Genomic DNA, 27,751 nt, shown 5'->3' on the forward strand with positions numbered 1-27,751 from the left:
ACTGGGGTCAAGTTGTATTTTACAATTTAAAAAGTGCAACATTTTACAAGCTCTTAATATGAAAAGAAAAATGCACTGAGCTGTCACCGTCTTACAAATGCATTTATGCCATCCAGTGGAAGAAAAAAATCAACACAAATCAATATCACACTCGTTTTTTACAGTACAGAACATCTTTTTTTAATTTTAACTCAATTTTATTATGAAATTACTGTATCAGCCATATTTTAATTAGTTTAACATTTTCTTCCACTTTTATGTAACAGAGTATGAAAACTTGGGAAAAAAAATATTTTACTGAACATTTTATTGTACATGTAAAACATATAAAATTTGCAATTAATCTTGAGTTAACTGTCATGTAATTAATTACGATTTAAAACATCTAATTGCCAGACCCCACTAATAAAAAAATAAAATTGTCAAAGGGATCATCTTTTTGGCCATTGCATTTTTTGCTTTAAGTAAAACAGCACCAACAAAAAAGCAACAACAAAAACTTATATGTTCTTATAAATTTAAATAAACTTTAAAAATGTTGCTTCACTAGAGAAAATAAAGATTTTATCTGATTTCATGAAGACCTCAAGTGCAGCCCTACACAATATTTACTCAAACCAAACAGTGCTAAAAATGGTCATGTCAACATGTGCTCAAAAGTATCTCTGTACATCCATCACATTTCTCATGTGACTACTGTTTGCGGCAAACCCGACAACGGCCAATTACGTTTTCTAGAGAAGGCCCCTTCACCGTCTGGGGAACTGGTTTACTGTAAAAAAAAAAAGAAGCAGAGAAAAACACACATGAGTCATCAGATGTAAAAGCGCTTGTGAATTGGATCCATCTTTCAATGTACCTGAACATGTCGGACAGGTTGAGGGATGCCAGCCAGTAGCTGTACGAATCAGGGTAGTAGTTACACGTCCCCCTGCCATGACACTCTATAAACGGCACTTGGCGGAAATGTTCAAGGCACGAACCGGGAGACACCAGCGGCTGGGAAGAGCCTTCTGCACCGGCACCTGTTTGCTGGTTGGTGAAAAGCCAAAAGGGAGACATACTTATTGAATGCTGAGATTACAGAGCATGAAAATACCCATTGGAATGATTTGTTACCATGACAAATGAATATCCACTCCAGAGGGACTCCCAGTCCCGGGGACATTGTGGGGTCAGAGTTGTCTGACTGTGGACCGCTATGATATTCGAGGTAGTTTCACACACAGCGCACCTAAGACCAAAGTGTTCAGATATTCAGTTTTGTCAGAGCGTGATGAAAAGAAGAAGACCGAAGAACTCAGTAGAACTAAAGACTGAGAGCAAAATACGGGGAGCCATCCAGAGACAGGAGAAGCGGCTAAACCCATGTTGGCTACGTGAAAGACCAGTGTTGGGAAAGTTCATTTTTTACGCACACGAGTTAAAAGTTTTGCTTAGAATTTTTTTAATGAGCTAGTTCAGTACATTATTCATAAGTGAAGTTCATCATTCCAAAATATTAACTTTTAATATTTTTATTTTTTATTTTTGTTTTCATTGGTTTTCATTTATTACTCTTATCTAGGGGTGTTAGAAAAATCGATTCGGCAATATATCGCAATATTACAGCGCGCAATTCTCGAATCGATTCGATATGCGGCCGAATCGATTTTTAAACATCAATTTTTTAATGGAAATATTCAACAAAACGTCTTACTTAGGGTTAGGATTCACAAATTAAGCATGGAATAATGTTATATTAATGGAACATCAAGCCTTGATATTTTATTTCAGTGATGTTCAAACATGAAACTTTTTCCTGATTCCAACCTGTTTGCTAAATGCAGTGGTTCAGTTTTCAGATAAATAAATACATTTTCTTACAAATCTTACAGTGTACATGTACAAGTTTACTGATAAGTATTTTCCAAATTTGAGTAAAAAATAAATTAAAAAAATCGCAATAATCAATTTATAGATTCGTATCGGGATTAATCGGTATCGAATGAAAATATGAACAAGTTTTGGTACAAAAAAGCACGTGACCAGTTTTGCCAATGCTCGAGTATATTCACAAACAAAAAGCTTCAGTCTCACCTGCTGATGTGGGAGGAAAGTCGCTCCCCTGTCAAGGCAACCATGGACGGAAGCATAGGCGCATCAGTGGACAGCCAGTAGGAGTAGTCGTTACGGGAAGCATAGCGGCAGTTTGCCTCCGTGTCGCAGAAGAGGAAGGGCATGGGCGAGAATCGAGGTAGACAGCTTCCCGAGGTGCCTGAGAGACAGTTGGAAAGGCTCAACAAAAGATCAATTACGATATAGAGAAAGGCTTCTGGTGCTTGAAAGATTCTCTTACCAAGATCCTGACCATGAGCGCGCTCATTTCCATTAATGAAGAGGAAAGAGTAGCCGTAGTAAATAAGGGTGGTGCCTCTTGGGCACTCGGGCAAACGAGTACTTTGACTGTGTCGCGCTATCAGGAAATTAGCCACATAGCCAAATCTAGAATCTCCCGGTAAACCCTTTTGACCTTTGTTGCCTGGATTTCCAGGGCCGCCGTCTGGACCTGATAAAAGGAAAGGTAAAAACTATTACCTGAACTGTCCACCAATCCATTTACTATTAGTCTTATCCTGTATGGATGGCAGGAATCTGGAGCCTATGCCAGCTCAAAAAAGGCAAAATACTGGAGACACCCTGGACTGGCATGACAATTAATCACAGGGTCTGCAGTGACAGACCACCATACACACTGTACACACCTGGCAACCCTGGTCCTCCTTTGTCTCCCTTGTTACCGGTAAATCCAGGTGGTCCCACCCGGCTGGAACCTGGGACTCCTTTGGGACCTGGGGGACCTTTAAAACATAACATATAAAGTCATAATAGCGTACCAAGTATGCATGTTACAGAGTAGTATGCATATTGCATTTTACAGAGAGTTTAAACTTTGTACCTGATTGGCCTGGTGGTCCACCTGGTCCAGCGTTTCCAGGGGGCCCAGTGTTGCCAGGAGAACCAGGTAAGCCTGGGGGTCCTGGTTCATATATTACACTGCGATATCCTGGTTCACCTTTGACACCTGAAGACAAAAACAAAAAGAATATAGTGATGTGGAGTCTGAATTTTGTGTTCTAAATAGTGTACTCACCGGGTATTCCTGGAAAACCCTTTGATCCAGGCGGACCTGGTGGGCCCGGTATATTTCCAGGGTCTCCCTTTTCACCTGTTAAAACAAAAAGTCATTTAGGACGATTGCCACTTTTTTAAATGACATTTAATTGAAAATCTTACCAGGGTACCCATTGTTTCCAGGAGGACCAGAATCACCATCTGGTCCTGGATCTCCAGGAGGGCCTCTTGGACCCTGGGGAAGTAAATCAATCAAGACCCCCTTTAATTTACAAAACAGAATTTAAATGTAGATTAATAAAGGAGTCAACATACAGGTGGACCAGGATTGCCTGGATCTCCTGTTGGTCCATTGTAACCTGGGATCCCTGTTGGGCCTGGGTCCCCTTTGTTCCCTTTTAGTCCAGGTCCAGGAGGGCCTGGAGGTCCAGGTGGACCAGGATAACCTTCGAGCAACAAAAGCCAAGTTTGCTCATTATTTTGTGTGTGTGACAATGAATGTAAGATAGCTGTGAGTCGCTACATTTGGGAAGCGATGTTGTCCTCACCTGGCCTACCCGGACCGCCATCAAGTCCAGGGTCTCCTTTTCCCCCGGGTAAACATGGCCCATCACTTCCCGGTGGTCCTGGGCGACCAAAGAGCCCACGTGGTCCAGGAAGTCCTTTGTCTCCTCTTGATCCAGGAAATCCTGAATTAGACGAGCCAGGCACACCAGGATCCCCAGGAGGACCTACGAAACCGGAATAACAGTTCGTGAGTTAGTGAATTCAGAACATCTTTTCAAATCATTGTTATATATTCTGAATGAATCGACTGGGAAGAGGGAAACTGATATATCTGCGAAGTCGGAGACTCACCTAGACGTCCTGGGTCACCGGGGGGACCAGGTGGTCCCTCTGTTACAACTGTATACAAGTAGGAATAGAAACAATTCAATTACATCCAGTATAATGAAAGTACAATTGGACAAACACATATTCTAATTCTTGTAAAAATTACTGCTTTGTCATTGACAACATTGACACAATTTCCTGTCTCTAACCTGTATCTCCTTTCTGTCCTGGTGGTCCGGGGAAGCCATCCTGTCCCTGGTGGCCTTTAGGACCTGGAGGACCAAAACCACCTGGTGGGCCTGGGGTACCTAAAGACAATAAAAAACAAAAAAATAATCATATATAATACAGACTTATTCAGTGACCTTCTTCAGAATTAAGTCATTTCAATGGACTTTACCTGGTGGCCCATTTGGTCCTCGCCGTCCTTTACCTCCTGGAGGTCCATTTGAACCTTTTGTTCCTTGATATCCAGGTGGACCTGCAACAGTAGGATTGGCAAAAATAAGATAGACCATTACTAGCAAGTAAAGGATGTAAAGGCACTCATAAATGGCCAGTGATTGGCACCGTTTGGTCCAGGGAGTCCTGGGTCTCCTTTGCTTCCAGGAAATCCTGATGAACCTGGTCCTCCAGGAAAACCAGGCTGACCTTTTTCACCCTTCATTCGTCGTGTGTCGGTGAATCCTCGTTCCCCCTGAGGACAATGAGCATCCAATGTTGCTTGTTGACACATAGTGATACATTTATGCTTTTGGACATTATTTCTGGGACTTCGACCATGGCTCACCTACCACGGGTAAGTACGTTTTGTGTTTAAATAGTGTTATTTTGTCATGTTTAATTTATTATGAGCTACTTTTTTGTCTTAAATGTCCGACTCATGTTATGCTATGTAGTTAGCTAGCTTTCCTCCCCCACAAAAAATTTGTTCGCAAACGGTTTTATTTTTAAATATACCTGATCTACCTTGATGCCAACGCTTGATTTCTTGTCCAGCTAGGTGTCATTTCTTTCTTCAACTTCATGAAAATCCGCATGCGGCGTCCAGAAAAAATAGAACGCTTGCGGAAACTTTCCGCAGTGCCGTATCCGTTCCGCACTGCGTACGCGCCGCACTGCAGCTGGTGTGTATTGACACGCAGACTCAAATGTTTTCTATTGCTTGCGGCGCCCGTACGGAAATCGCACCGCGTCCGTTCCGCAGTCAGTGTGAGTTGGGCGTTACTGTCTTGTCAGTTCCTGTTTTATTTTGAAAATCCTGACTCTCCTTCCATTTCAGGTCACTTGCACTTCCTAATGTGCCATCAGTGTCAATCCTGATTCCTGATTGTCTCCACCTGTTTCCCATTACCCTTATGTGGTAAATAGTCAGTATCTCCCCTGTCTTCTGCCAAAGTGTTTTGTCGCAATCGCTGAAGCCCATCCACAGTCTCGGTCCAATGTCTTGTTGTCCTTTGTCTCGTGAGTCTTTTTTTTTTTAACTTTACATAGCCACAGTTTAGTCCAGAGGTGGGCATCGAGGGCCGCAGTCCTGCAGGTTTTGCGTGTTGCCCTTCTCCAACACAGCTGATATATGATCAGCTCATCAGCAAGCTCTGCATAAGCCTGATAACGATCCTGTTGATTGGAATCAGCTTGTGTTGGAAGTGAGAAACCTACAAAACCTGCAGGACTCCGGCCCTCGAGGACCGAGATTGCCCACCTCTGGTTTAGTCTTTAGTTTAGGAGTGCTATTTTTATTGGTTTGTTTTTAGCTTAGATATTCTCCCTTTTGGAGCGCCTTTAGTTTTATCTTTTCAAACCCTCAAAGCGAGGAGTTTTTGTTTGATAAACATCTGCCTTGGCGGCCAACTTCTCTTTGCACCTGAGTCCTGAATTTACCATAGACTGTCACTAGTGTCTTTTTTTTTGTCACCTTTTGTCCAACCGGTCCAGGTGGGCCATAATCTTCAAAGTTTGGTTCTCCCTTTTGTCCTATGTAACCCTTAGGACCTGGTTCCCCATTTGGTCCAGGCCCTCCAGGGTTTCCATGGTCTCCTTTTAGTCCTTTTGATCCTATTTGAACATTATATTAACAAAATTACAGATTTATGTAACAATACAGATGAATGTACATGACAGGCTATTAGATGAGAGCTCATACATACTGTTCAGTATACTTACCAGGATTGCCTTTTCTTCCTGGATCTCCTGGAAACCCAGGAGGTCCAGGTCTTCCACTCAAGAATCCTGGAATACCTGGGTCACCTGGGGGACCTGGACAGAACACATACCATTTTCAAAATTAGTATTGTAATTATGTTGTACGTATTGATTATGGGAAAAATATGCACCTTTCCCCCCAGGCCTTCCTGGTTGTCCAGGATTACCCCTTGGTCCTTTCCCCCCAATACCTCCAGGATCTCCCCAGGGACCAACTGGTCCAGGGTCACCTGAAACAGTGCAATTAGCACAGAATTACACAACACGCACATAAATATATCAAATGCCGCACAAATACAGTGCATCCGGAAAGAATTGACCGCACTTCACGGTTTCCACATTTGTTACAGCTTTATTCAACATTTGAATAATTTATTTATTTTCTTTATATTTCTGCACTTAACGCCCTGTAATGACAATGTGAAAAGAGTGTTTTTTTTTGTTTTTTTTGCAAATTGAAGTCCACCTGTGGTAAATTCAGTTGATTGGACATTCTTTGGAAAGGCACACAAACCTTTCTATATAAGGTCCCACTGGTGACAGTGCCAGATCACAAACTTAGCATGAAGTCAAAGGGATTGTCTTGAGGCACGAATCTGGATAAAGAAAAAAATCTGCTCTTTTGAAGGTTCCAAATAGCACAGTAGCCTCCATCATCCAAACCACCAAGACTCTTCCTATCGCTGGCTGCACGTGTAAACTGAGCAATTGACCTTACCGTGGCACGCACGCCCGTCCCCGCCCAGTAATTGCGACGAGAAGCCCCCTCCGACATTTACCGGTCAAGATGAGCTAAACTGCATACACAGTGATGGCAAAGTTGTCAGATATTCCTTGCGATTTCTCGGTCGGGGATTTTCAGGACGCCGATATTTCTCTTCGAAGCAAGCGGAGGAGGCTTTAATTTTGAATGAATTAAGTCAGAGAAAGGCACCTCACGCCTCACTCACTTCGACTGATTGTCAGCAAAATGGAAGTTTTTGGACATTGTTCCTGTCAAGCAGCGTAAGAATGAATTTATATGACCTCATAGTTTTAATGTTTTGTTGGCATTAATAGTAAATAGTAAGTCAACAAACGCATGGACGGTTAGCTACCCGGAGCTATTGTTAGCCTATGGCTAACAACAACAATGGAGAGCATTGCCTTAGTGCAGACACTTTTCTGCGCTGGGAATTTGGGAGGGATTCACAACTGGTCGTGCGTAGGTTTAGGGAAGGGAACTGGACACAATTATCTCTCTTACACAAACCGTGACCACAGCAGGACGCCGGTTAGCCAATCGGTATAACGGTACTCTTACACAAACCGCGACTACAGCGTTTAACCATTTTTGTCGTTTTTTTTTCTTGCTTTTGGATAACCACGCAATGCATCACCGGGAGCTAGACTGCTATGTTTGTCCACGGCAAAACTCACGTGCCGACGCAGACGTGACGTCTTGTGTCTTGATTGGTTTAGTAGGTCATGCGGGCGCGGTTTATGGTAAGGTCAATTGGGGGTGAAGGGTCTTTGTCAGGGAGGCGTCCAAGAACCCGTTGGGCACTTTGTGAGCACTCCAGTGGTCTAATGTGGACAGGGCTGGGGAGTCCAGGTCCAGAACGTTAAAAACCCTCAATCAGTTTGGCTTTCTCATCCAACCGGATGGAGCTGCTGCAAGCGGAACTGACTGCCAATCTTGTGGCATCATATTCAAGAAGATATGAGGCTGTAATTACTGCCAAAGGTGCATCAACAAAGTACTGAGCAAAGGCTGTATACTTATATAGCTACTCGTGAAGTCTTTATGTACGACGGCGTATTAGGGCCATGTATAAATATATATTTCTTTAGAGGGTGGGGACAATATTGCGAGAAAAAAAATGATAAGAAATACACATACTACCTGGATGTTTGTGCCAATACTTTTTCAGTTGGGTTTTCAAATAAGGAGATAGTAATGACCTTAATGTTAAGCATTCACACTTTGAAGCGGTTGGTACTGCCAGTGACAAAGACACCTCGCTTTGCGAAGGTCCACACCCTGAGGATCAAGTGTTTCAGTTAATTTGTTAAAATAAATATTTACTTGTACATTTATGTTTCCAGGATTATTTTTTTACGTATTCATACATTTTGGTATTTTTTTGTATAAGTAGCTAAGTTGATGTGTCAAATCTGCTGCTCCCCGTCATTCACTTGCATTTACCTAAAGTATGCTAGCTTCTGATTGGTTTGTCAGCTGATAGAGGATCAGGAAGTGTTGTCGCTCTAGCTGCTGAGTAAAGTTTAAATTAAGAATGAATCCGTTTCTTTCCTGCCTTTTCCTTTTATAAACAGTGTTCCATTAACCACTAACAAATCCTCACTTTAGATGAGACTATAGCTACGCTACGTGTATTTCTCGTAAAGTTTTTTTCTGGCAAATCTGCCACTTTATAAAGTGGCAAATTTGCCACTTTATAAACTCGCAAATTTGCGAGTTTTTTTCTCGGAATATTGCCCCCGCCTACTAAAAAAAATAAAATATTTATACGTGGCCCTAATACGCCGTCGTAATTATGAGTGGTGTTTGTACAATTTTCTTTTTCAATTTTTTCGGGGGGTATTCCAATTTGAAAGGCTGTGAATGCTTTCCAGAAGCAGTGTACATACAATTAATTATTAGTAAATTAAGACACCTGGCAGGCCAGTATCTCCTGGGTCGCCAATTTGTTCTATAGGTTCTGGAGGTGAATCTCCTTTGGGACCCCTGGGTCCTGGGTCCCCTTTCATTCCTGAAGGACCCCAGGAACCTTTCTTTCCACCTCGACCAGGATCACCTGTAAACAACCCATCAAAAAAGGTGCGTGAGAAGAAATATGTCAACTGAAAAGTTTCTGATGACGTAACACTTGATTGGCCTGACTTCATGTCGGCAGCTTGGGTTCAATTCCAACTCTGTGACGGTGTGAATGTGAGTGTGAACTGTCTATATTTGCAATGTGATTGACTGATCAGACAAGTGTGTAGTTTGCCTTTCACCTTTTCCTGTGACCCTAATCAGGATAAGTAGAACAGAATATGGATGGTTGGATGATGGATAAATAGATATACCCAATATTAATTCATCCATCCACACATTTTCCTCCACTCATTTTGTTCAGCGTCACCGGTGAACTGGAGCCTATCCCAGCTGACTGCTGGCACCCGCAATGAGTTGCCGGTCAGTCACAGGGCAGAATCATACAGCAATTCATATCAAATATCAAATATGTGACCTATATCAATTAAACTTCCCGCAAGATGCCAAATTGAGCTGTTTGTCAAGTCAACTTTATTTGTATACCGATTGGGCCTGGTTGTCCTATATTTCCAGGCGGTCCCGGTAGTCCAAGTCCTGGTAACCCATCTGGTCCAGGGTCTCCCCTGAATCCTGTGAAAACCCAAGTGGATTAAAAACGTATCCAAACATATTTCCCATATAGTGTCATACCTGGTCGGCCCGGTGGCCCATTTAGTCCCTTAAATCCTTTTCCTCCAGGCGCCCCTGGTGGACCTGGTACTATTGGCCCTTGAGGACCAGGATCACCTCGACGACCAGGATTACCAAACCCAGGAATTCCTCTGTTACCTTTTTCACCAGGAAACCCGTCGGGTCCTGTGACAAGGGAGGTGAAGATAATGAACACAATTGTGATAAGGTGAACATACAAGAAAAAACAACTTGTGAGATAATTGCATGTAATGTCTTTTTTGGGAGAAGGACACTCACCTGGTAGGCCAGGATCGCCATCTGGTCCTGGTGGCCCCGGTGGTCCGGGAAGAGAGTCACATGGGCCTTTATCACCCTTAGGTCCCCCTGGTCCAATTTCCCCTTTCTTTCCTGAACGTAACATGAAAGCAGCAGATGATCACGTTTTTTTTGTTTTTTATGGATTTCCACTGACATTTTTATGTGGAACAGTCTATGAGAACCTCTTCCTCCTTTTGTCCCTGGTTTTCCTGGCAATCCCGGTATCCCTGGTAGGCCAGGGTTTCCGGGGTCTCCTATAAGCCCTTCGTCACCAGCAATTCCAGGAGGGCCTGGTTGGCCTTTGAGTCCCGGCAGTCCATAACCATCGTCACCCTGAACATGACATTAGAAAATAAATTGAGCGTTGCCAGTCCTCAGTATCTTTTCAGACTTAAGATTGCTTTTCTTATTGACCTTCACTCCTGGAAAACCAGGAGGGCCTGGTCGACCTGGCAGACCAGGAGGACCAGTACTTGGGAGACCTGGACCACCTGGCAACCCCTTGTCACCTGAATAACACACACATACCTGTGGTTCAGTTCTGATGTCATCCAACTCATCACTATAAAGTTACATGTGGCTATATTGGGTGTTTATAGATGACCTTTCTCTCCGGGGAACCCTGGTGGTCCAGGATACAATTCGTCACCTCTTTCCCCTTTGTGTCCTGGTAAGCCTGGACGGCCTATGTCACCTGGAGTGCCTGGAACACCTGGAAATGTGTTTTAGTCAGCGTGAATGACACTTCCATCGGTTACTCCATATCGCTGGATACAAACTTGTAGGTTACCTGGCCTTCCTGGTAATCCTGGCTGACCTTTATACCCTGGTGGTCCAGGAAAACCTTTTGGTGGTTTTCCTTTTTCTCCTTTTGGACCTGCCATGTAAGATAGGAGAATAGAACTGGTGATGATGTCGGTCTCCCTGTCTTTCTGATTTCTGCATTTACTGTATATCAAAATGTTTACACACCTGTAAATCCAGGTGGCCCTGGGAACCCAGGTGCCCCCTGATTCCCCTTAGTTCCTGGAGGTCCAACCGGCCCATATCCCTCCGGCCCAGGGTATCCTGGTGGTCCTGGTCTGCCCAAATCCCCCGGTGGACCTGGAAAACCTTTCTCTCCATCCTTAGTAAACTAGAGGGAAAATACTCTATTTACAAAGAATCTGAATTTTCTCTCATATATTTCATCGTTAAGGCTTTATAGGGTTAAACAACTAGAAAGGTTTCTCACCGATTCCCCGGGAGGGCCTTGGACACCTTTGGGACCTTGCAATCCTGGAGGCCCAGGGCGGCCATCCTCTCCGGGCCTGCCTTCATATCCTGTGTCTCCTTTGTCTCCTTTTTCTCCTGGTCTGTAATCAGTAGATGGCTCTCCCTTTCGGCCAGGGAAGCCTGGAACACCTGGTTTACCAATACGACCCTTGGCAGAGGAATGACGATGACAACACCAATTAAAAAAAAAATTATATATATATATATATATATATATATATAATAAAAAATAAAAAAATTATAACACATTTCTTACCGGACCTCCAGGCAAACCCGTAATTCCTGGGAAACCTGGGTCACCTTTAGGTCCTGGTCCTTGATCATCACCTGAGCATATATAAAATATACATTGTGTGTGTATATATATATATATATATATATAAATCTCTCTCTCTCTTTCTCTCTCTCCCTATATATATATATATATATATATATATATATATATATATATATATATATATATATATATATATATATATATATATATATGGCTCTGGCTGGAGATGGCTCTAATAAGTGATTCATCAATTAACAGATTTTTTTGGAATTAGATAGGGAGCGCTACAGACCTTTTTTTTTTTTTTGTTATCGTGTGTGGCATCTTTAAAATATAAAATTTTTCGCCAGGCCCAATATATGAGCTAAGTTTGATGAGTTTTCATTCATCTCTAGTTCCTCAAAAATCTGATTATTTACGGATGATAATAATAATAATAACAATAATAATTTTAAATAATAATAATAATAATAATTAGATGTGCAATTTCTGGATAAATTGTGTGTGAATTGTGAAAGCTGAATGCTAATATTTGAATGCATGTGGAATGATGTTGAATGCTTTATTATAATAGCAATATGAAATTACATTAAATATAATGAATGTAAAATAATTGGATAATGATTATTATGTGAAATTGGGCTTGGACTAAAATCTGCTTCAACTGGGATTCGAACCCGGTGTCTCTTGCTTTAACCACTGAACTGTTGTTGACTTGCAAGAATCTGTGACATGGTATGTCATTTTATTGAATAATGCGAAATAATACTTAAATATGTCATTGAATTTGTTGAATGCCAAGTTGAATGAGTGCATTTTGTCATTGAAAATATGGGATAATATCGATGATGATAATAATAATAATAACAATCATTTGAAATTACATTAAATATAACTGATGTTAAATAGTTGGACAATGATTATTTTATCAAATTGAACTAAAATCTGCTCCAACCCGGATATGAAACCTCATCTCCCTCGCACCGCACATCTGCACTAACCGCAGTACGTAGATTCGAGTACAACTCTGAAACATGGTTGCTGCTGTGGCCCGAATAATCAAAGACAGTTAATTGTACAAGGCCAGATTTTATTTGCAAGATCATTGAGCCTTGCGGTTTCAGTGCTGGCAACATTTTAACATTGCAATATTTACTAATTCTTAGAAACTTTTACCTGGCCGTCCTGGTCGACCCGGTTGACCGGGTGGGCCTGGTTTTCCTTTCCCCCCACAGTCTCTGCAGACCTCACCCTTATCCCCTGTAAACAAGCAGCAATGGGTGATATTTTTGAAAGTTTTAGTTGACATCATGTTAAATTCACGTCAAATTAGGAGTCCGACTTTGAACACATGAACTGCACTCGGCTGTATGGAACCGTCAACAAAGCAATTAAACAGATGACATTTTCAGGTCAAAAGAGATTCAACAATGCTTTAACTCACCTTTTGATCCATACGGCCCTTCGTATCCCTTCGGCCCAGGCCCACCCTTGCGGCCCTTCTCTCCCGGCGGACCTTTGATTACGTGCTTTTCTACAAGGACCAACAAGACGTCTTAACACATGATGATGAAACTAATGAGCAATTGATTGAAAACAAAATGTTTCCATTTTAGGCGCATTGTATCCTATTGGACGTCATGTTTCTCTGCTTGTGTGGTAAATGTTCTATGCTGATATAGCAGATTATGATAAGCAATTAGAGATAATTGTTTCATATACGTGCCATAACCACATTTAAAAAAAAAAAAAAAATCCCCTTTTTTAAAGGGAGATTCATCAGTGAAATTTCAGGATGACCCTAAAATGCCGTCACCAGTCATGTTTTAAAAATGCAACAAAAAAACGTTGAGGTTAATATTTTGGGGAGACACAGTAAAGAAAGCCCACACTGGCGACTGCCTTGTCGCCATGATGCATCTTTTGTGAACACGAGGTTGCGCGCATTATGACATCACAAATATGTGACACTACCATAGGAGAGGGGAGGGGGTTGAGGAGTTGGGCACAACTTGAGTCGCAACCACAACAGATGGACCGATGTGGCGTGTCTATTATTACCAGAGGTGGCAAATCCAGGTCCAGAAAGTAAAAACTGCCACAGTTTGGCTTTAGCCCTAGGTGCTAGCTAGCTGACATGGTGCTCGTTTACCTGCTAGGGCGCTAACTAGCTAGCTAGCGTCAATGGTGAAAGCCTAACTTTGGCAGGGTTTTTACTTTCTGGACTGCATTTGCCACCTCTGATTATTACCGGCAAATTTCTTTATCTGGTTTATCTGTATGATGCCAAATTGGTCTCCGATATTATTATAATTGACGGCAATTGAAATGCATGTAAAAAAAAAATCAATAAACCCCTAAAATTGTTCAAAAATGCTGATGAACATTTAATATAACATATAATGAATGTCTTTTTTCGTGGACCGATAAAGATCGATCGGGTAAATTAAGACATTTTACATCTATAAATGACTTTTTATGAATTGCTAATTATCGTCCAATCCCGATCCAGTTGTGAGATCTGTTTAAAGTCTAGTGTATATGTTTGGATACAATAAGTTGACAAAATTCTGGTAACATTTCCATCGAGTATTTTTAAAAAGAGCAACACATACCACTTGTGTCTGCAGCTTCTCCTTTTCGGCCTCTATCCCCTGGAGGTCCCTGATCACCAGGATCCCCGTCTGGACCAGCAGGCCCTGGATAACTTGCACCCGGGTCGCCATGATCTCCTTTGGGACCCGGCGGACCGTCAGGACCTCGTGGCCCGCCCTCATCGACTGAATCTCCTATATGAACATTTAGTGGATGGTGATTAGGAATGTGTATGTACACACGTATTTGCACAAAAAGGACAAAAGTCTTGGAACACAACCCACAACTTAACTCATTCACTGCCAGCCCAGTCAAAATGGATCGTTGACGTCTATTAGCTGTCAATGGCAGTGAATGAGTTTTAGGGGTGACGAAAAAAAAAAGTTGCTCCATCTGTCATGTTTCGGTTCTGCGGAGGTTGGCTTTTTGTTTGTGATGGGTGTTCTTATCGTTTTTGTCTGTGCTTGGTGTTTTTTGTCTCGTGTTCCTGGTTTTCTTCCCTTGTCTAACCACGTCCACCTGTGTGTGTCTTGCCTTCCCCAGGTGCGTCTCATTAGTGTTGGTGTATTTAGTCGGTTGTTTGTCGAGTCAGTGTGGATGCATTGCCTGTTATGTGTGGAAGTTTGTGCATCAAGTCTTTGTCACAGCCACGTCGTCTTTGTCACAGCCAAGTAGCCTTCGTCCCCGCCAAGTAGCCTTCGTCCCCGCCAAGTAGCCTTCGTCCCCGCCAAGTAGCCTTCGTCCCCGCCATGTAGCCTTCGTCCCCGCCATGTAGCCTTCGTCCCCGCCATGTAGCTTTCGTCCCCGCCATGTAGCCTTCGTCCCCGCCATATAGCCTTCGTCCCCGCCAAGTCGTCTTTGTCCCCGCCAAGTCGTCTTTGTCCCCGCCAATTCGTCTTTGTCCCCGCCAAGTAGCCTTCGTCACCCCGCCATGTAGCCTTCGTCCCCGCCAAGTAGCTTCGTCCCCGCCAAGTAGCCTTCGTCCCCGCCATGTAGCCTTCGTCCCCGCCAAGTAGCCTTCGTCCCCGCCATGTAGCCTTCGTCCCCGCCATGTAGCCTTCGTCCCCGCCATGTAGCTTTCGTCCCCGCCAAGTAGCCTTTGTCTCCGCCAAGTCGTCACTGCCAAGTCGTCATCGCCGAAGCTCTCCAAGTCGTCATCGCAACAGCTAGCCAAGTCGTCATCGCCGCAGCTAGCCAAGTCGTCATCAACGAAGCTAGCCAAGTCGTCATCGGCGCATCGCTGCAGCTAGCCAATTCATCACCGCCGCAGCTAGCCAAGTCGTCATCGCCGCAGTTAGCCAAGTCGTCACCGCCGGTCATCAACGAAGCTAGCCAAGTCGTCATCGGCGCATCGCTGCAGCTAGCCAATTCATCACCGCCGCAGCTAGCCAAGTCGTCATCGCCGCATCGCCGCAGTTAGCCAAGTCGTCACCGCCGGTCATCAACGAAGCTAGCCAAGTCGTCATCGGCGCATCGCTGCAGCTAGCCAATTCATCACCGCCGCAGCTAGCCAAGTCGTCATCGCCGCAGTTAGCCAAGTCGTCACCACCGCAGCAAAGTCGTCATCGTCGCAGCTAGCCAAGTCTTCCCAATACTTTTGCCCATGCATTGTAATTCGGTTGACTAGAGTACCTGGAGGCCCGTCAAAGCCAGGTGGTCCCACGTCGCCTGAAAAAAAAATGATAATAATAATTTTATTTTTTTTCCCGCCTTTAATAGCAAGTTTTTGGAGGTATATTACTGCATGCATGGTTATTCACCTGGTCGTCCACGAGTTCCAGGTAGGCCCGGCTCTCCTGGATCTCCACTGTATCCTTTTATCACTCTAATTGGTTCGGTCGGCAGCACCTGCAAATAAATAATCACTTTAAAAAACACATTGTTTAGAAGGTGCGCAGCTCTCATTAGTTCTTGATGAACCTTAAAGCGGACATATTATGGGAGAGTGAACTTTTTAATGGCTTGTATACAAACAGTTCAGTCTTCGGGTGCATCAAGTGTGAAATTAAACAACCAAGTAAATATTTGTATCTTTCTCTGTGAACGTGGGGCTTATATAATAACCGCCATGACTTTCTCTGTCTGTTACACTACACTGTCTGACAACCCCTCCAATGTGACACCCCAGTTGTTAATGAAAAGCCAAAGGGTAAGCAGAGCTGCAATGACTTTTGCTGGATGCCCATCCGAATCAGATCTAATGGCCAAGTATGTAAAAGCACACAAGGAATTCGTCTTCACAGTCACTAATCGTCCGAGAAACACGAATATATATCTTTTAAAAATACCAAATACATGTCAATATATGAGATTGATACATTACTACTATATTCCCAGGTGGACCAGTTGGACCTCTGTCCCCTTTTGGACCCTAGAAAGACAGAGCACAGAGTCATAGATTTTAATAAAACATGGCAACCCATTAAAAAAAAAAAACTGCAATTATAGATGAACAATAAGTGATTAGTGACCTGTCCTGGATATCCCGGTTCACCTCGACGACCAGGCCTTCCCTAAACACAACCATATGTTATAATCAAGCCAATAACACCACAATGTGCACAAACGGCATCCCTACCGTAAATCCACGTCGTCCGGGGTCGCCATCCTTCCCAATCTTTCCCTGCAAGGACAATTAGTTCCAGTGAGGACATTGGGTCCATGCATTCAATCAGTAGCTTGTGTTTGCCTGAACGAGAACAGTCGACGCGGTGCCGCCGGCATTATTTTCCCATTAAAGTTCTTTTTGGTCCAGACACATTACATGCCAGTCATCATAAACGCAATAACCGCTTGCGACGGTGGACAACTTCTGTTGCATTATTCACAAGGTCTGCCTCGAAGGAGGTGCGTGGCCAAAACTGTATTACAGCGAACACATTCTTGTTCTCATTCCAAACGGTGACGCCCTTCAAAGACGTTTAATTCTCAATAAGAATATTTCAGTCTGATGTGACATATTCTATTAAATAAGGACGTGCCGAGCCCATTGACTTTAGTGCTGCATATTACTGCCCTCTGCTGTCCTTAGTTTTTAAATGGACTCCTCGAAAAGAAAAAATGCAAACACCTCTCTCTCTCTCTCTCTCTCTCTCTCTCTCTCTCTCTCTCTCTCTCTCTCTCTCTCTCTGTCTCTATATATATATATATATATATATATATATATATTACTTACTTCTGGACCCACTGGGCCTTTTTCTCCCTTTTCTCCTTTTATGGAGTAGCCGCCACCAGGGTCTCCCTGAGGGGAGAATAGTACACACATAAAATTGGTTAGTTATTATAATGAAACTAACATAATAAACGTGAAAGACTATTTGGTCAACCCTGAAAAGAAAATTAAACTTTGGAGCAAAAAAAAAAAAAAAAAAAAGTTGTGCTATTACTATTTTCTACACCATAGACAACTAAAATAATAATAATAATTATTATTATTATAATGATTATTATTAGTATTAGTATTATCATCATAACTTTAAATATACATAGTTTGTTTTTAATATCATGAGAATAATACAAGTAATACAACAAAAATACATTTAATACAATACAATGTAATGTAATACATTACGCGGGGAATGTTAGATAGATAGGGAACACATTTGTAACATTACGAGAACAAATAAGTAAGGAGAAATATTTTCCAAAAATAAAGTCATTTTATGTGGTTATGTCCACGTGGGGATTTTGACTTCACTTTAAAATCATGTCATTTTTTTCCTTTTTTTTTTTTCCTGCTTTTTAATGACTTACTTGAGAACCTTTGCAGCCTTTTTCTCCGCTATCTCCTTGGTCTCCTTTGGCACCCTAGCACCCAATTCACATGAATACATTAGTGCCCTTAAACAACATGTCATCTTTGCAGTTCTGCACATCAAGCACTAAATAACACAAATGTGAATATGCGAAGGCTTATACTAATGTCTACTGTAACATGCACGCTGACTTTTACAGACTCACCTTGTAGGCAAGGCTCCCAGAAAAATAGTCCCTAACCCGACCCGGTGGTCCAGGTGGGCCTTGGGTTCCTTGTCTCCCCTAAATTAAGACAAATGTCACTTAATGATGTACAAATACAACCAATGAGATTCTGTCATTTTAAACTGCAAGGTGAAATATTGATGATTATGATGCTCTATTTGATTGAGACATGCACTTCTCTTCTCTAATACATTAGCAGCGTCTTTTTAATAATAAATTACCTTTGGCCCAGCTGGTCCTAGGGTACCTCTGCCTCCTTGACCCTAGAAGATTAAAACACGAAACAAACCTCAATATTCAGCCATAAAGTTGTTCTTTTTTTGGCAGAAATATTCAGTATGACCTTTGATCCCGGTATCCCTTCTCGTCCCGGTAGTCCCTGTTAATAGAGAATCATCAATATACATTTACAGGAAATGATGTTTTAATCTTGTAGAATGCAACCAATGTACTCACTTCAGGGCCATCCAATCCCGGGTCTCCCCGTGGTCCAGGTCTTCCCCGTAAACCTGGCTCTCCCTAACATTATATACATGATCCATTTTTATTGATGGTCCATTTAGACAACATAAACTCAAATTGCTCAAAAATTCTAATTTTTTGTATGTCAACACCTATGAAAATCGTTCATTTGGAGAACATTTACCGATTCTCCATTTGTTCCCGGAAGTCCTGGTGCCCCCGGAATTGCAGGAGATATTACTGCAGACGAACCCTGCAAAAAGGTCCAATTCATTCTTCCATTTTCCGAACCGCTTATTCCTCATATCGACGCCTTCTTAAAATAATCGCTTAAGTCATTTTTTTTCCAATTTTTCATGAAAAAATGTAACCATTTGCATCATGAGGAAATGATTTAGGCACAAAAATGACTTCGGCGGTTATATTAAGAGGATATGCAAAATAAAACACAAGATAGGTTGTAAAAAGAAAAAAAAACAAAGAAAGGCAGCAGTAATTCAGAAACCGATCACATGAATGAGTTGCCCATTTTTCAATTTTAGAGCTGCTTACTAATGATTATTTTGATTAATTGATGAATCATATATATATATATATATATATATATATATATATATATATATATATATATATATATATATATATATATATATATATATATATATATATATATATCAGGTGTGATTGAAGGTGCAATTCAGCAGTATAGTAGCATATTCCAAAGCTAATATTGAAGCAAGCAAGCTATTGGTCCCAATTGAATGTGTTCCAAAATGAGCTCGGGGAGCTCGGGGAGGCTCACCTGTTAGTGCCGCGTCATGTTATTATAATTTCTTTTATAAGGGGGGGGTTTACATCAGACAGGATCCTGCCAACAAACTTCCAAAAGGACAGTCCTGGGCACTTTTATAGTTTTCCTAAATAAACAATTGTATAAAAAGTGCTTAGCAACTGACCTCAGCTGGCGCAGCATTTATTTTATTACCTTTTGTCCAGGAGGACCCGGTGGACCCTGTGAGAAAAAAAAAAAAGCGAGTTCAGTTTAAATATTAAATACAGGATTTGATGGCAATCATGAGGGAAATAGGGTGTCATGAAAAACTCAAATTATAATTAATGGAGATGCCATTAATCAATCCAATTAATTTTGTGTACACATTATTTTGCCGTGGGTCACATACATTTTGACTGTACCAATGTTGGCCACGAGATGGCAGTGAGTAGACTATCGTTTTAATTAGAAAGAAGAAGACTGACAGCAGGAAGTAGGCCGACCGTATTTCAAAGTCAACCTAGCTTGTGCTAAAAATGATCTTATGTTTCATCCTCTGTAATCTTGCTTTATATGTCTACGGAAATTGGCGGCTGTCGATTGATTTTATAATGTAGGTCTTTGGGAATGATTATTGATGTATATTGTGAGATGATAAATTAAATTTGTTTTGGAAATAAGGGGATGTTTACTGTAACACTGGGTGAGCAATGTTTGCCTCATCTATTGCTGTTGCTCTCTCTCTCAGTGTATAATATGTCTTTAAACATGTTTATATTATATTATAAATGTGTTTGAAGATATATATTTTTTAAATCTGTACTGTTAATGCTATAAAATATGCTAAGGTTATCTTTATAGTGTATTCTATTTTGCAGATTTCACTTATTGCTGGATTTAGCTAAAACGTTAGCCCTTGAGGAAACAGGAAGAATGTTAACATGTTACTTAAAAAATTCCCTGAACAAGAAGGTTGGAACATTTTTATCAGAAAAAAAGTTACAACAAATCTGGACTTGGTTCGACTTCAGAGGTGTCATTACTGTTTGAATTGCATTGTTATCTTACAGGAAGTCCGTCAAGTCCAGGGAACCCATTAGCACCAGGAAGTCCATCTTCTCCCTAAAAAACAAAAACATTTTAAGATCCCGTGAAGCGACTTTGCAATTCATACTAGAGCATTTCAAAACCTTTTTGAAGGCACATTTGTCACTTAATCATGACAATGCCTAAAATGTTAACAGTTTGTTCATTCTGAACAGAGATACAGTGAGTAGAAATAATAAAAATAATTTAAAAAACTTGTTAAAGAACAATAAGTACTACAAAAATTACTAAAACAGTGAATATTTGTACAGTATTGCAATCACTTGAAAAAAAGCTTTGTTTTTTTTTTTTAAAAAAAAGTCCCTATTTTATTGAATATTTTTTTGTATATATATTTTTTTAAGTTTTTCAGATTTTTTTTTAAGGGGTTTCCTCCTCAGAGATTAGAGAACAAGCCACAATACAGTATACACATTCATTCCTTTATTGAGAGCCAGTAAGTAAACATGACCATCTTATTGCATATGGAGGTGTGCGGGAAAGTGTCCGCTTCCGCTATTAGCGAGTCACTTGGAGTTCAGAGGTAAAAAAAAATAAAATAAAAAGTTACTCCAAAAAACAGAACACCAGCTGTTTTTTCTGAATAATTTTTTTGCTGTTTTTTTTTTTTTTATAATTTTTTTCAGAAAAACTGAAAATAAAAATACTAAAAAACACAAAGCTCCCCCCAAAAATTCGAGTTTTTCTTTTTCTCAAGTGAATGCAATACGCTTCCATAGTTAGGCATTAATTTAAAATTAGAAAATGCACTGATGACTCTAAATGTAAACACGTTCCTTTTCAGAAAAACTCTTCAATAATGTTACATGAATTGAATCATTTTCTCACATTTGTTCCATTGTAGCCCGGAGCCCCTGGTGACCCAGAAGGACCCTGCAGACCCGGAAAGCCCTGTGAATGAAGACACGCGCATAAACAGAATATCAATCAGAGCGCAAACACAGCAACTCAATGAGGTAAATAAACAAGAGTTAAAATGCACCGGTGAACCATGAGAGCCTGCAAAACCCTCTTTGCCTTCGGGACCCTGGAACACACACAGCACAACCGTGACTTATTATAACTTTAGATGTCCAATAAACAGGCACAAGGCTGTGATGTGTTTTGTTACCGGATCTCCGGCAGGGCCGACAGGTCCGTTAGGCCCAATGTTGCCCTGTCAAATACAGAGCACAATAATGATTCCCACTATGGTCTTTACATACAATATACTGTATTATTAGTAGGATTGGAATTAGTCTGAAGTGTACCTTTGGTCCGATTGGCCCAGCGTGACCGTCACTTCCTTTGCGGCCTTCTAGTCCTGTAGGGCCGAGGTCTCCTGGAGAACCCCTGTCTCCCTGTGGCGGAAATGTGTGTAATTTACCAACTCATAAGGATAAGGGTTATAGAAAGTGGATAAATAGATCCAAATGGGAGCTTTTATAGAAAAATAATCTGGCCAGGTTAAAAAATAATGTAATATAATAAGCAGCTACTCTAACACATCAACACATCAATTCCATTTACTTATAGATGATTGTAAGTGAAAATAATACTCACTGTGGGATTTAAATGTGTATTATGATCCATCTGGTCATTTGCGACTAGGGATGCAACAATAACGGCAATATCGTGATATTAAAAGTGCCACAATATCGTCGTCGTTGTGTCACAATATTTAAAGCAGCACATCCATCCGTTAAAGAGGTGAGGTTGTATTTCATTTGTGCAGTTCTAGCACCCTCTGGTGGTTAGTTTATTAGTGCAATTTAATTTTAAACAGGAAAGTTTTGCAGCGGTTAGCACTCCTATAAATCAGTCATACCAGCAAATATTTTTCAATATCTCCATTAAAAAACACAGCCAAACACAACAATATGTGCTTTTTTTAAAAACACTTTTTAAATGTATTTTATTAAATTTTTTAATTTTCTATATCGCCAACCTTCCCACAATATTATGATAATTGTCGTATCGTGAGGAGGAAATGATAAGTAATGATGGTAAAATGAATGACATTTTCCCATCACTAACAATAAGTAATTACTTCAATAAAATACTAAAAGCAATTACTTCAATAAAATAATATTGCTGAATGAATTATTATTATTATTATTATTATTAGGGCCGGGCAGTTTTTGTTGAAGTTTATTCTTGGTAATGAATCACATTTTTGATGGCCTAAAAATAAAAACTCACCAAACTTTGCACACACATTGAGCCCAGTGAAATTATTGTTTTTTTTTTATTTTTTATTTTCTTTTAATAATAATATTTTTGTCAAATTGCTGGAACAGCTCTGAGTGTGGCTGAATATGGATTATTCTTCTCTTCGTTCTATTGAGATTCTTATCTCATTCATTCATGTCTGCCCTCGAGTACAAACGAATAATATTACATGTTCCCGGTAACAGCTGTGGTTCTTAAATGGGAGTCATGAAAAGGGCGAAAGTTTAGACCACAGAACTTTAGTTTGGATTTGACTCCATCCGTTCCCTCCTAATAAGGTAGGAATCAAGAATGTTGAGAAGCTAATTCCTGTTTGCGTTTGTGTATCTATGCGTGTATTGCTTTGCATTAAACATACTTAGGAAAAGATGTAAAAAATGTAAGGCCGGATGAAAAAATGCTAAACTGTTATATCAGGTGGCAAAACAGTTGCTACTAATACAATAATTGTTCATAGAAGAGTACACACACTGAGTAAACTTATTTAAACAAAGCAGATGTCCTAGGATTAAAAAAAAAAAATGGAATGAAAGCATGTCAGAGGTTTTATTAGGATATATATTATAGATTTAGCCCGGAGAGTGACTAGCGACTGGTCCTGGATTCAGTTCATTCATGAGCATACGTGCTATAGAAAATTCAATGGATGGATGGATAAATTATACTCACACTATGCATTTTTTTCACAATTTATAATAATTCACAGGTGCCTTAATACAACGTAGCCTATCTAACATTCTGTTACCAAAATACACAAAGGATAAAGTATCACTGTACACTTAACAGTAATGTGAGCTGGTTTTCATGGCTGGTGCCATTAGAGTCCGATTTTCAAGTTTTGACTGGTAGTTCAGTTTTGAGAGAATTTTAAGATTAGTAATCCATGTTTGGCTTTGATTTGGTGCAAAATTCTGAGCAAAATGTGGGAATGCATATTGCAGTGAGAAAATGGACTAGAAGCGACCTTGCAAGATCGCCCCAATTGAGAAAGGAGAGACACCTATACGTATTAATAGTGGGAAATATTCTGACTAATATGTTTGATATGTCAGTTTATTATTATATTTTTGACAGGTATAAATGTACAAATTTAAAGCTTTGTGACCGAATGTATCAAATATGACACAAATCAAAAGTCATATATGGAAGTTGATTTTCAAAAATGTTTTTTTGCTTGTTTGTTCAATAGGAACAATAAATACTCTATTTACAAAGAATCCAATTTTTTTCCCTCATATATTTAATTTTTTCAGGCTTTATAGGGTTAAGCATTTCTGATGTGTGAATTAAGACTAATTGCTTAAAATTGAAACAACTTTACAAAGCAGGTTTTACGAGACATTTGGGGTCCTTAGAAATCTTGTGGCCTCAGGTAATTGCCTAATGGTAGTTTCACTTGCCACTTTTATCTACTGTTTTATACTAAACTAAATATATATATCACAAATATTGCATAGATTTTAAAATTCTGCTACTGGTCTGTAAATCACTGAATATTTTACATCCGGAAAATGCCGGTTGAATATAAACCCAGAAGGGCTCTGAGATCTGCAGACTTGGCTCAATTAGTGCAACCCAGAGTTCAAACCAAACATGGTGCATCAGCATTTAGCTGTTATGCTGCAAATGGTGGCGCTGTTTCTCTGTGTTGATAAAAAAAAAAAAATTCAGACTTGTCTCGTGACTATTTTTCCAAAAAGTGACACAACAAATCTAGTGACTTTTTATGTTATTTTTCAGGACTTTTAGATATTCAGACAATCCCTTGAGAGCAGAAGATGCTCACTCCTCTGCGTCCTGACTGCAAATGAATGGCACTTGACCAAATACATACAGTACAGTAGACTTACCACATACAACTCATACTTAAAAAAACACAAGAGACGCTTTACTCACCCTGGTGCCTTTGACTCCATCACAGTGACACGGAGACGTTCCTTTGCATACACACTGAAACACATTACACAGGCAAGTGTCAGACCTTCCTCTGCAAACCCAATCGGCTCATATGGGCGATCAATACGTTTGATGGGCTGCCTGCGGAGGAGTGTTAAGTGCGAAGCACATTATTATTATTGTTATTATTATTATTATTATTATTATTATGTCTATAACTCTTTGACTGCCAAAAACGTTAAATAACGTTTCGTAAAATCCTATGGAGGAGTGCCAAAGACGTTAAAAAAGATCAGTCAAAATGCTTAAAATCGGCTGGCACCCACGGCATCCCTTTTCTGAAAACGTCTGGCAGTCAAAGAGATGATGTCTTAGTAATGTTTTTTTTTTTTTTTTAAATCAACTCTTGCATTAGAGCACAATAAGGTGTTGCAGGTGTACCTAATGTTGTGGCCACTCGGTGTCCCTTTCATTACTACTGAAATGAAATATGATTTACTTTGGTGTGATTATATGTGTAATGCAGGGCAAGAGGTGGCAATGGTGACCTGATGGTAGCATGAGCATCTCATCACCATCATCGGCCTGGTCTGTATCATTTTGGTAGTCAAGTCAAAATGAAATTAGAACTAACGATCATGAAAAATCGAAATGAAAAATCCAAACTATTATAATCTTGCCCAAAATGAACTGAGATAGGCTTCAACCCAATGGATGGAAGTTAGGCTTGTTGTTTATGTTGATTTATGCCTCAATGACATTTTAACTGGTGCTGTTTAGTATTTGTGTGTAACTTAGCAACATAGTAGTAGTTTATTGCCCACGCCCTTGAAAAAGTTGCTGATGTTTGCACCAAGCGCAGCGACATATATAAACGGACAAAAAAACACTTTTGTTTCACATAAGTTGAAGCCAATTCTGTTTTTATGTTTTAAAGATTTGAAACAAGCTCCCAGTCAGCTGTAGAATGTCATTTTGCAATCCAGCTACTGGTCTACAAATGACTGAATGATTTGAGTCCTGAATACATGAAATAAATTCTAATTGAATAAAGCCAGTCGGGCTCTGAGGTAGGCAGGCCAATTAGTAGAGCCCAAGTTTCGAAGCAAACATGGGGACACAGCATTTAGGTGTTATGCTGCACACAAATAAGCTGGATGGTGGGAGTAGAATTGAATGCTCTCCCACTTCATGGCAGAATGCACAATTAACTTGCGTGACCACCAGATGCTGTCATAAGTACTTTTTAAGTGTAAATGTAGACAAGGTCATCAATATTTAAGTATATTCACAGTTTTCTTTGTGACATTTTTCTCTGGTGGTAGCCGATGCCGTGAGATTACGTTAATATAAAACATGTCATGTACCTGTAAAGTGTGTCCCCAACTCATTTTTCCTTTGGAGGGCCATTACAGACTGTGAAACCATATCAATGTTTAATCACCTCCTCATATTGTTACATACACAGTGCACAACACATTGAAAAATAAATAGTTCTTAAACTACTGTAATAAGAGATTTTGGTAACAAGAAAATACTTGTAATATCTACACTAATTTGAAATGCTGGTAGTGATTTTAGCAAGCATCATTGAAGTTGATAATAATAATAACATTATTATTATTATTATCATTATTAAGAATAACAATAATAATTAGGGGTGTCTAAATTAGTGTGTTAATTCAAAGTTTCTTTAACGACACAATTTTTTTTTTTTTTTTATGCACGATGAACGAGCACCCCTTACTTGGAAAGCCTGTGCTGAGGGAATTTCAATCGCAACGCAGCAGGCACGTCCACGTCAAAATTTTGCAGTAATAAATTTAATAATAATGCATACATTTGTGGAAACTGGGGTCAAGTTGTAGTTTTACAATTTAAAAAATGTGCAGAATTTCACAAGTTACTTCATGTTAATGATTAGATAGCTCTCAATATGAAAAGATAAATGCAAATACAAATGCAATTATGCCATCTAATGGCAAAAAAATGACCTCAACACAAATCAATATCACACTCGTTTTTTTAGAGTACAGTACATACTTTTAATTTTAACTCAATTTTGTGAATTATTATGAAATTACTGTATCAATGACTAAAAGATGTAGCCATATTTCTATTAGTTTAACATTTTTCCCACTTTTATGCTAGCAAGGGTATGAAAACTTAGAACAAAATATTTTATTGTACATTTTATTTAGAACAGATATAAAATTTCGGACTAATCGTGAGTTAACTATTGAAGTCATGTGATTAATCATGATTTTAAAAAATTAATAGCCTAATAATAATATATTCAATTTGTAATGCACTTCTCATCAGCAAAATCTCAAAGTGCTGCAGAGAGAAAAAAAGTAATAAAAAAAAAAAGGGAAGTTTATTTGCTTTTGCAGGCCACTTAAAATGATGTGGCGGGCCAGATGTGACCCCCGGGCCTTTAGTTTGACGCAAGTGCTTTAATGTTTGGAAAGCACCGTTTCAGATCACTTTGAAAGTATTTTGTTTAATTCAGCGTTCTGTCCTTTGCCCTCTGAGAGATCTCACACAAAGGCCCACCAACACGGTCCGCCAAAGAGCATTCTGCGTGCTTACAGTCACACAAACAAACTCCGTTCGTCAGGATGCAGGATGTTGGCAGGCACTCCTGTTGCAAGCACGCCAAAAGTTGAGGCTAACATTTTTTATCCAACACGGAATACACATTTGACAAAAGTTAGGACAATTCGAAAACCTTTGTTGAGTTGTCAAATATTCTTACCTTCTTCTTGGCCCCCGTGCCTGCCAGCATGGCAGCAATCAGGATGAGAGGGAGCAGCCACTCTCTTCTCCCCATGACTTTTTTTCTGTCTCCTTCTCCACACAATTCATAAGCCGAGCCGTCAGCAGTGATGAGAGCATCCGCACCCGCTCGCCTGGATGCTGTGACTGCGACGTAGCTTCCGCGCCGCTTTGACATTCATGTTCACGCTCCTCGATTGCGTGACCCTGAGAGAGGGGAGGTCCAAACGCGACGTCCAGCCCAAAACGACACGCTCGGCCTCAGCCGACGAGGCGGCTTTTTTTACATTCACCAGTCACATCGCAACTTGTTGGACATCATCCTGCCTATAATGACTTTAGGCATCTGAATTTGGGTAAGTGTGATTTTTTTTTGTCACAGACTAAAATGGGGATTGATATAGTGAGATGAAGAGACTAAGATTTAATAACTTTGTTTACTTCTTAACTAAGAGGCTTTCAGGTTTTTATTAATTCAGTGTTTGGTGCA

General features: G+C 40.2%; 2 protein-coding genes across 2 annotated transcripts in view; one reads left to right on the plus strand and one right to left on the minus strand.

Moving 5' to 3' along the window:
- LOC144043709 (uncharacterized) overlaps positions 1–27,751 on the plus strand; it is a 68,196-nt gene that overhangs the window by 15,323 nt on the left and 25,122 nt on the right. The window contains exons 3-8 of the mRNA XM_077557619.1: positions 2,921–8,977; positions 9,491–9,574; positions 9,656–9,815; positions 14,090–14,284; positions 21,221–21,332; positions 27,355–27,617. The gene's annotated coding sequence lies outside the window, so the exon portion shown is untranslated. The remainder of the gene's footprint in view (positions 1–2,920; positions 8,978–9,490; positions 9,575–9,655; positions 9,816–14,089; positions 14,285–21,220; positions 21,333–27,354; positions 27,618–27,751) is intronic.
- LOC144043710 (uncharacterized) lies at positions 88–27,439 on the minus strand. The gene is made up of 52 exons (XM_077557620.1): positions 27,242–27,439; positions 24,484–24,537; positions 21,627–21,716; positions 21,488–21,532; positions 21,359–21,403; positions 21,205–21,267; positions 20,338–20,391; positions 19,483–19,509; positions 18,682–18,750; positions 18,492–18,554; positions 18,379–18,414; positions 18,257–18,298; positions 18,015–18,092; positions 17,808–17,861; positions 17,230–17,295; positions 16,633–16,677; positions 16,526–16,567; positions 16,378–16,425; positions 15,815–15,902; positions 15,687–15,722; positions 14,078–14,248; positions 12,904–12,993; positions 12,636–12,719; positions 11,439–11,509; positions 11,142–11,330; positions 10,880–11,042; positions 10,698–10,784; positions 10,512–10,619; positions 10,322–10,416; positions 10,090–10,240; positions 9,887–9,997; positions 9,608–9,772; positions 9,461–9,547; positions 8,814–8,954; positions 6,285–6,383; positions 6,115–6,207; positions 5,867–6,006; positions 4,519–4,645; positions 4,349–4,429; positions 4,158–4,256; positions 3,973–4,020; positions 3,663–3,845; positions 3,430–3,560; positions 3,277–3,349; positions 3,134–3,208; positions 2,939–3,064; positions 2,745–2,840; positions 2,339–2,548; positions 2,080–2,257; positions 1,120–1,234; positions 860–1,032; positions 88–772 (listed from the first exon to the last, which is right to left on the minus strand). Exons 1-52 carry the CDS (start codon positions 27,437–27,439, stop codon positions 694–696), a joined length of 5,082 nt encoding a protein of 1,693 aa, XP_077413746.1. The 3' UTR covers positions 88–693.

Source organism: Vanacampus margaritifer, chromosome 2 (assembly GCF_051991255.1).
Source record: "Vanacampus margaritifer isolate UIUO_Vmar chromosome 2, RoL_Vmar_1.0, whole genome shotgun sequence".
NCBI classification, from domain to species: domain Eukaryota; kingdom Metazoa; phylum Chordata; class Actinopteri; order Syngnathiformes; family Syngnathidae; genus Vanacampus; species Vanacampus margaritifer.

What these genes read in the sequence shown, in the direction of transcription:
- LOC144043710 (XM_077557620.1), bottom strand. Translation starts at nt 27,439, where the DNA reads ATGTCAAAGCGGCGCGGAAGCTACGTCGCAGTCACAGCATCCAGGCGA. An exon ending in AAGGCTGCAAAGGTTCTCAA is followed by an intron (nt 17,296 to 17,807) that starts GTAAGTCATTAA and finishes TTCTCCCCTCAG; the next exon opens with GGAGACCCTGGTGGCGGCTA. An exon ending in GTGGATATTCATTTGTCATG is followed by an intron (nt 1,033 to 1,119) that starts GTAACAAATCAT and finishes TTCACCAACCAG; the next exon opens with CAAACAGGTGCCGGTGCAGA.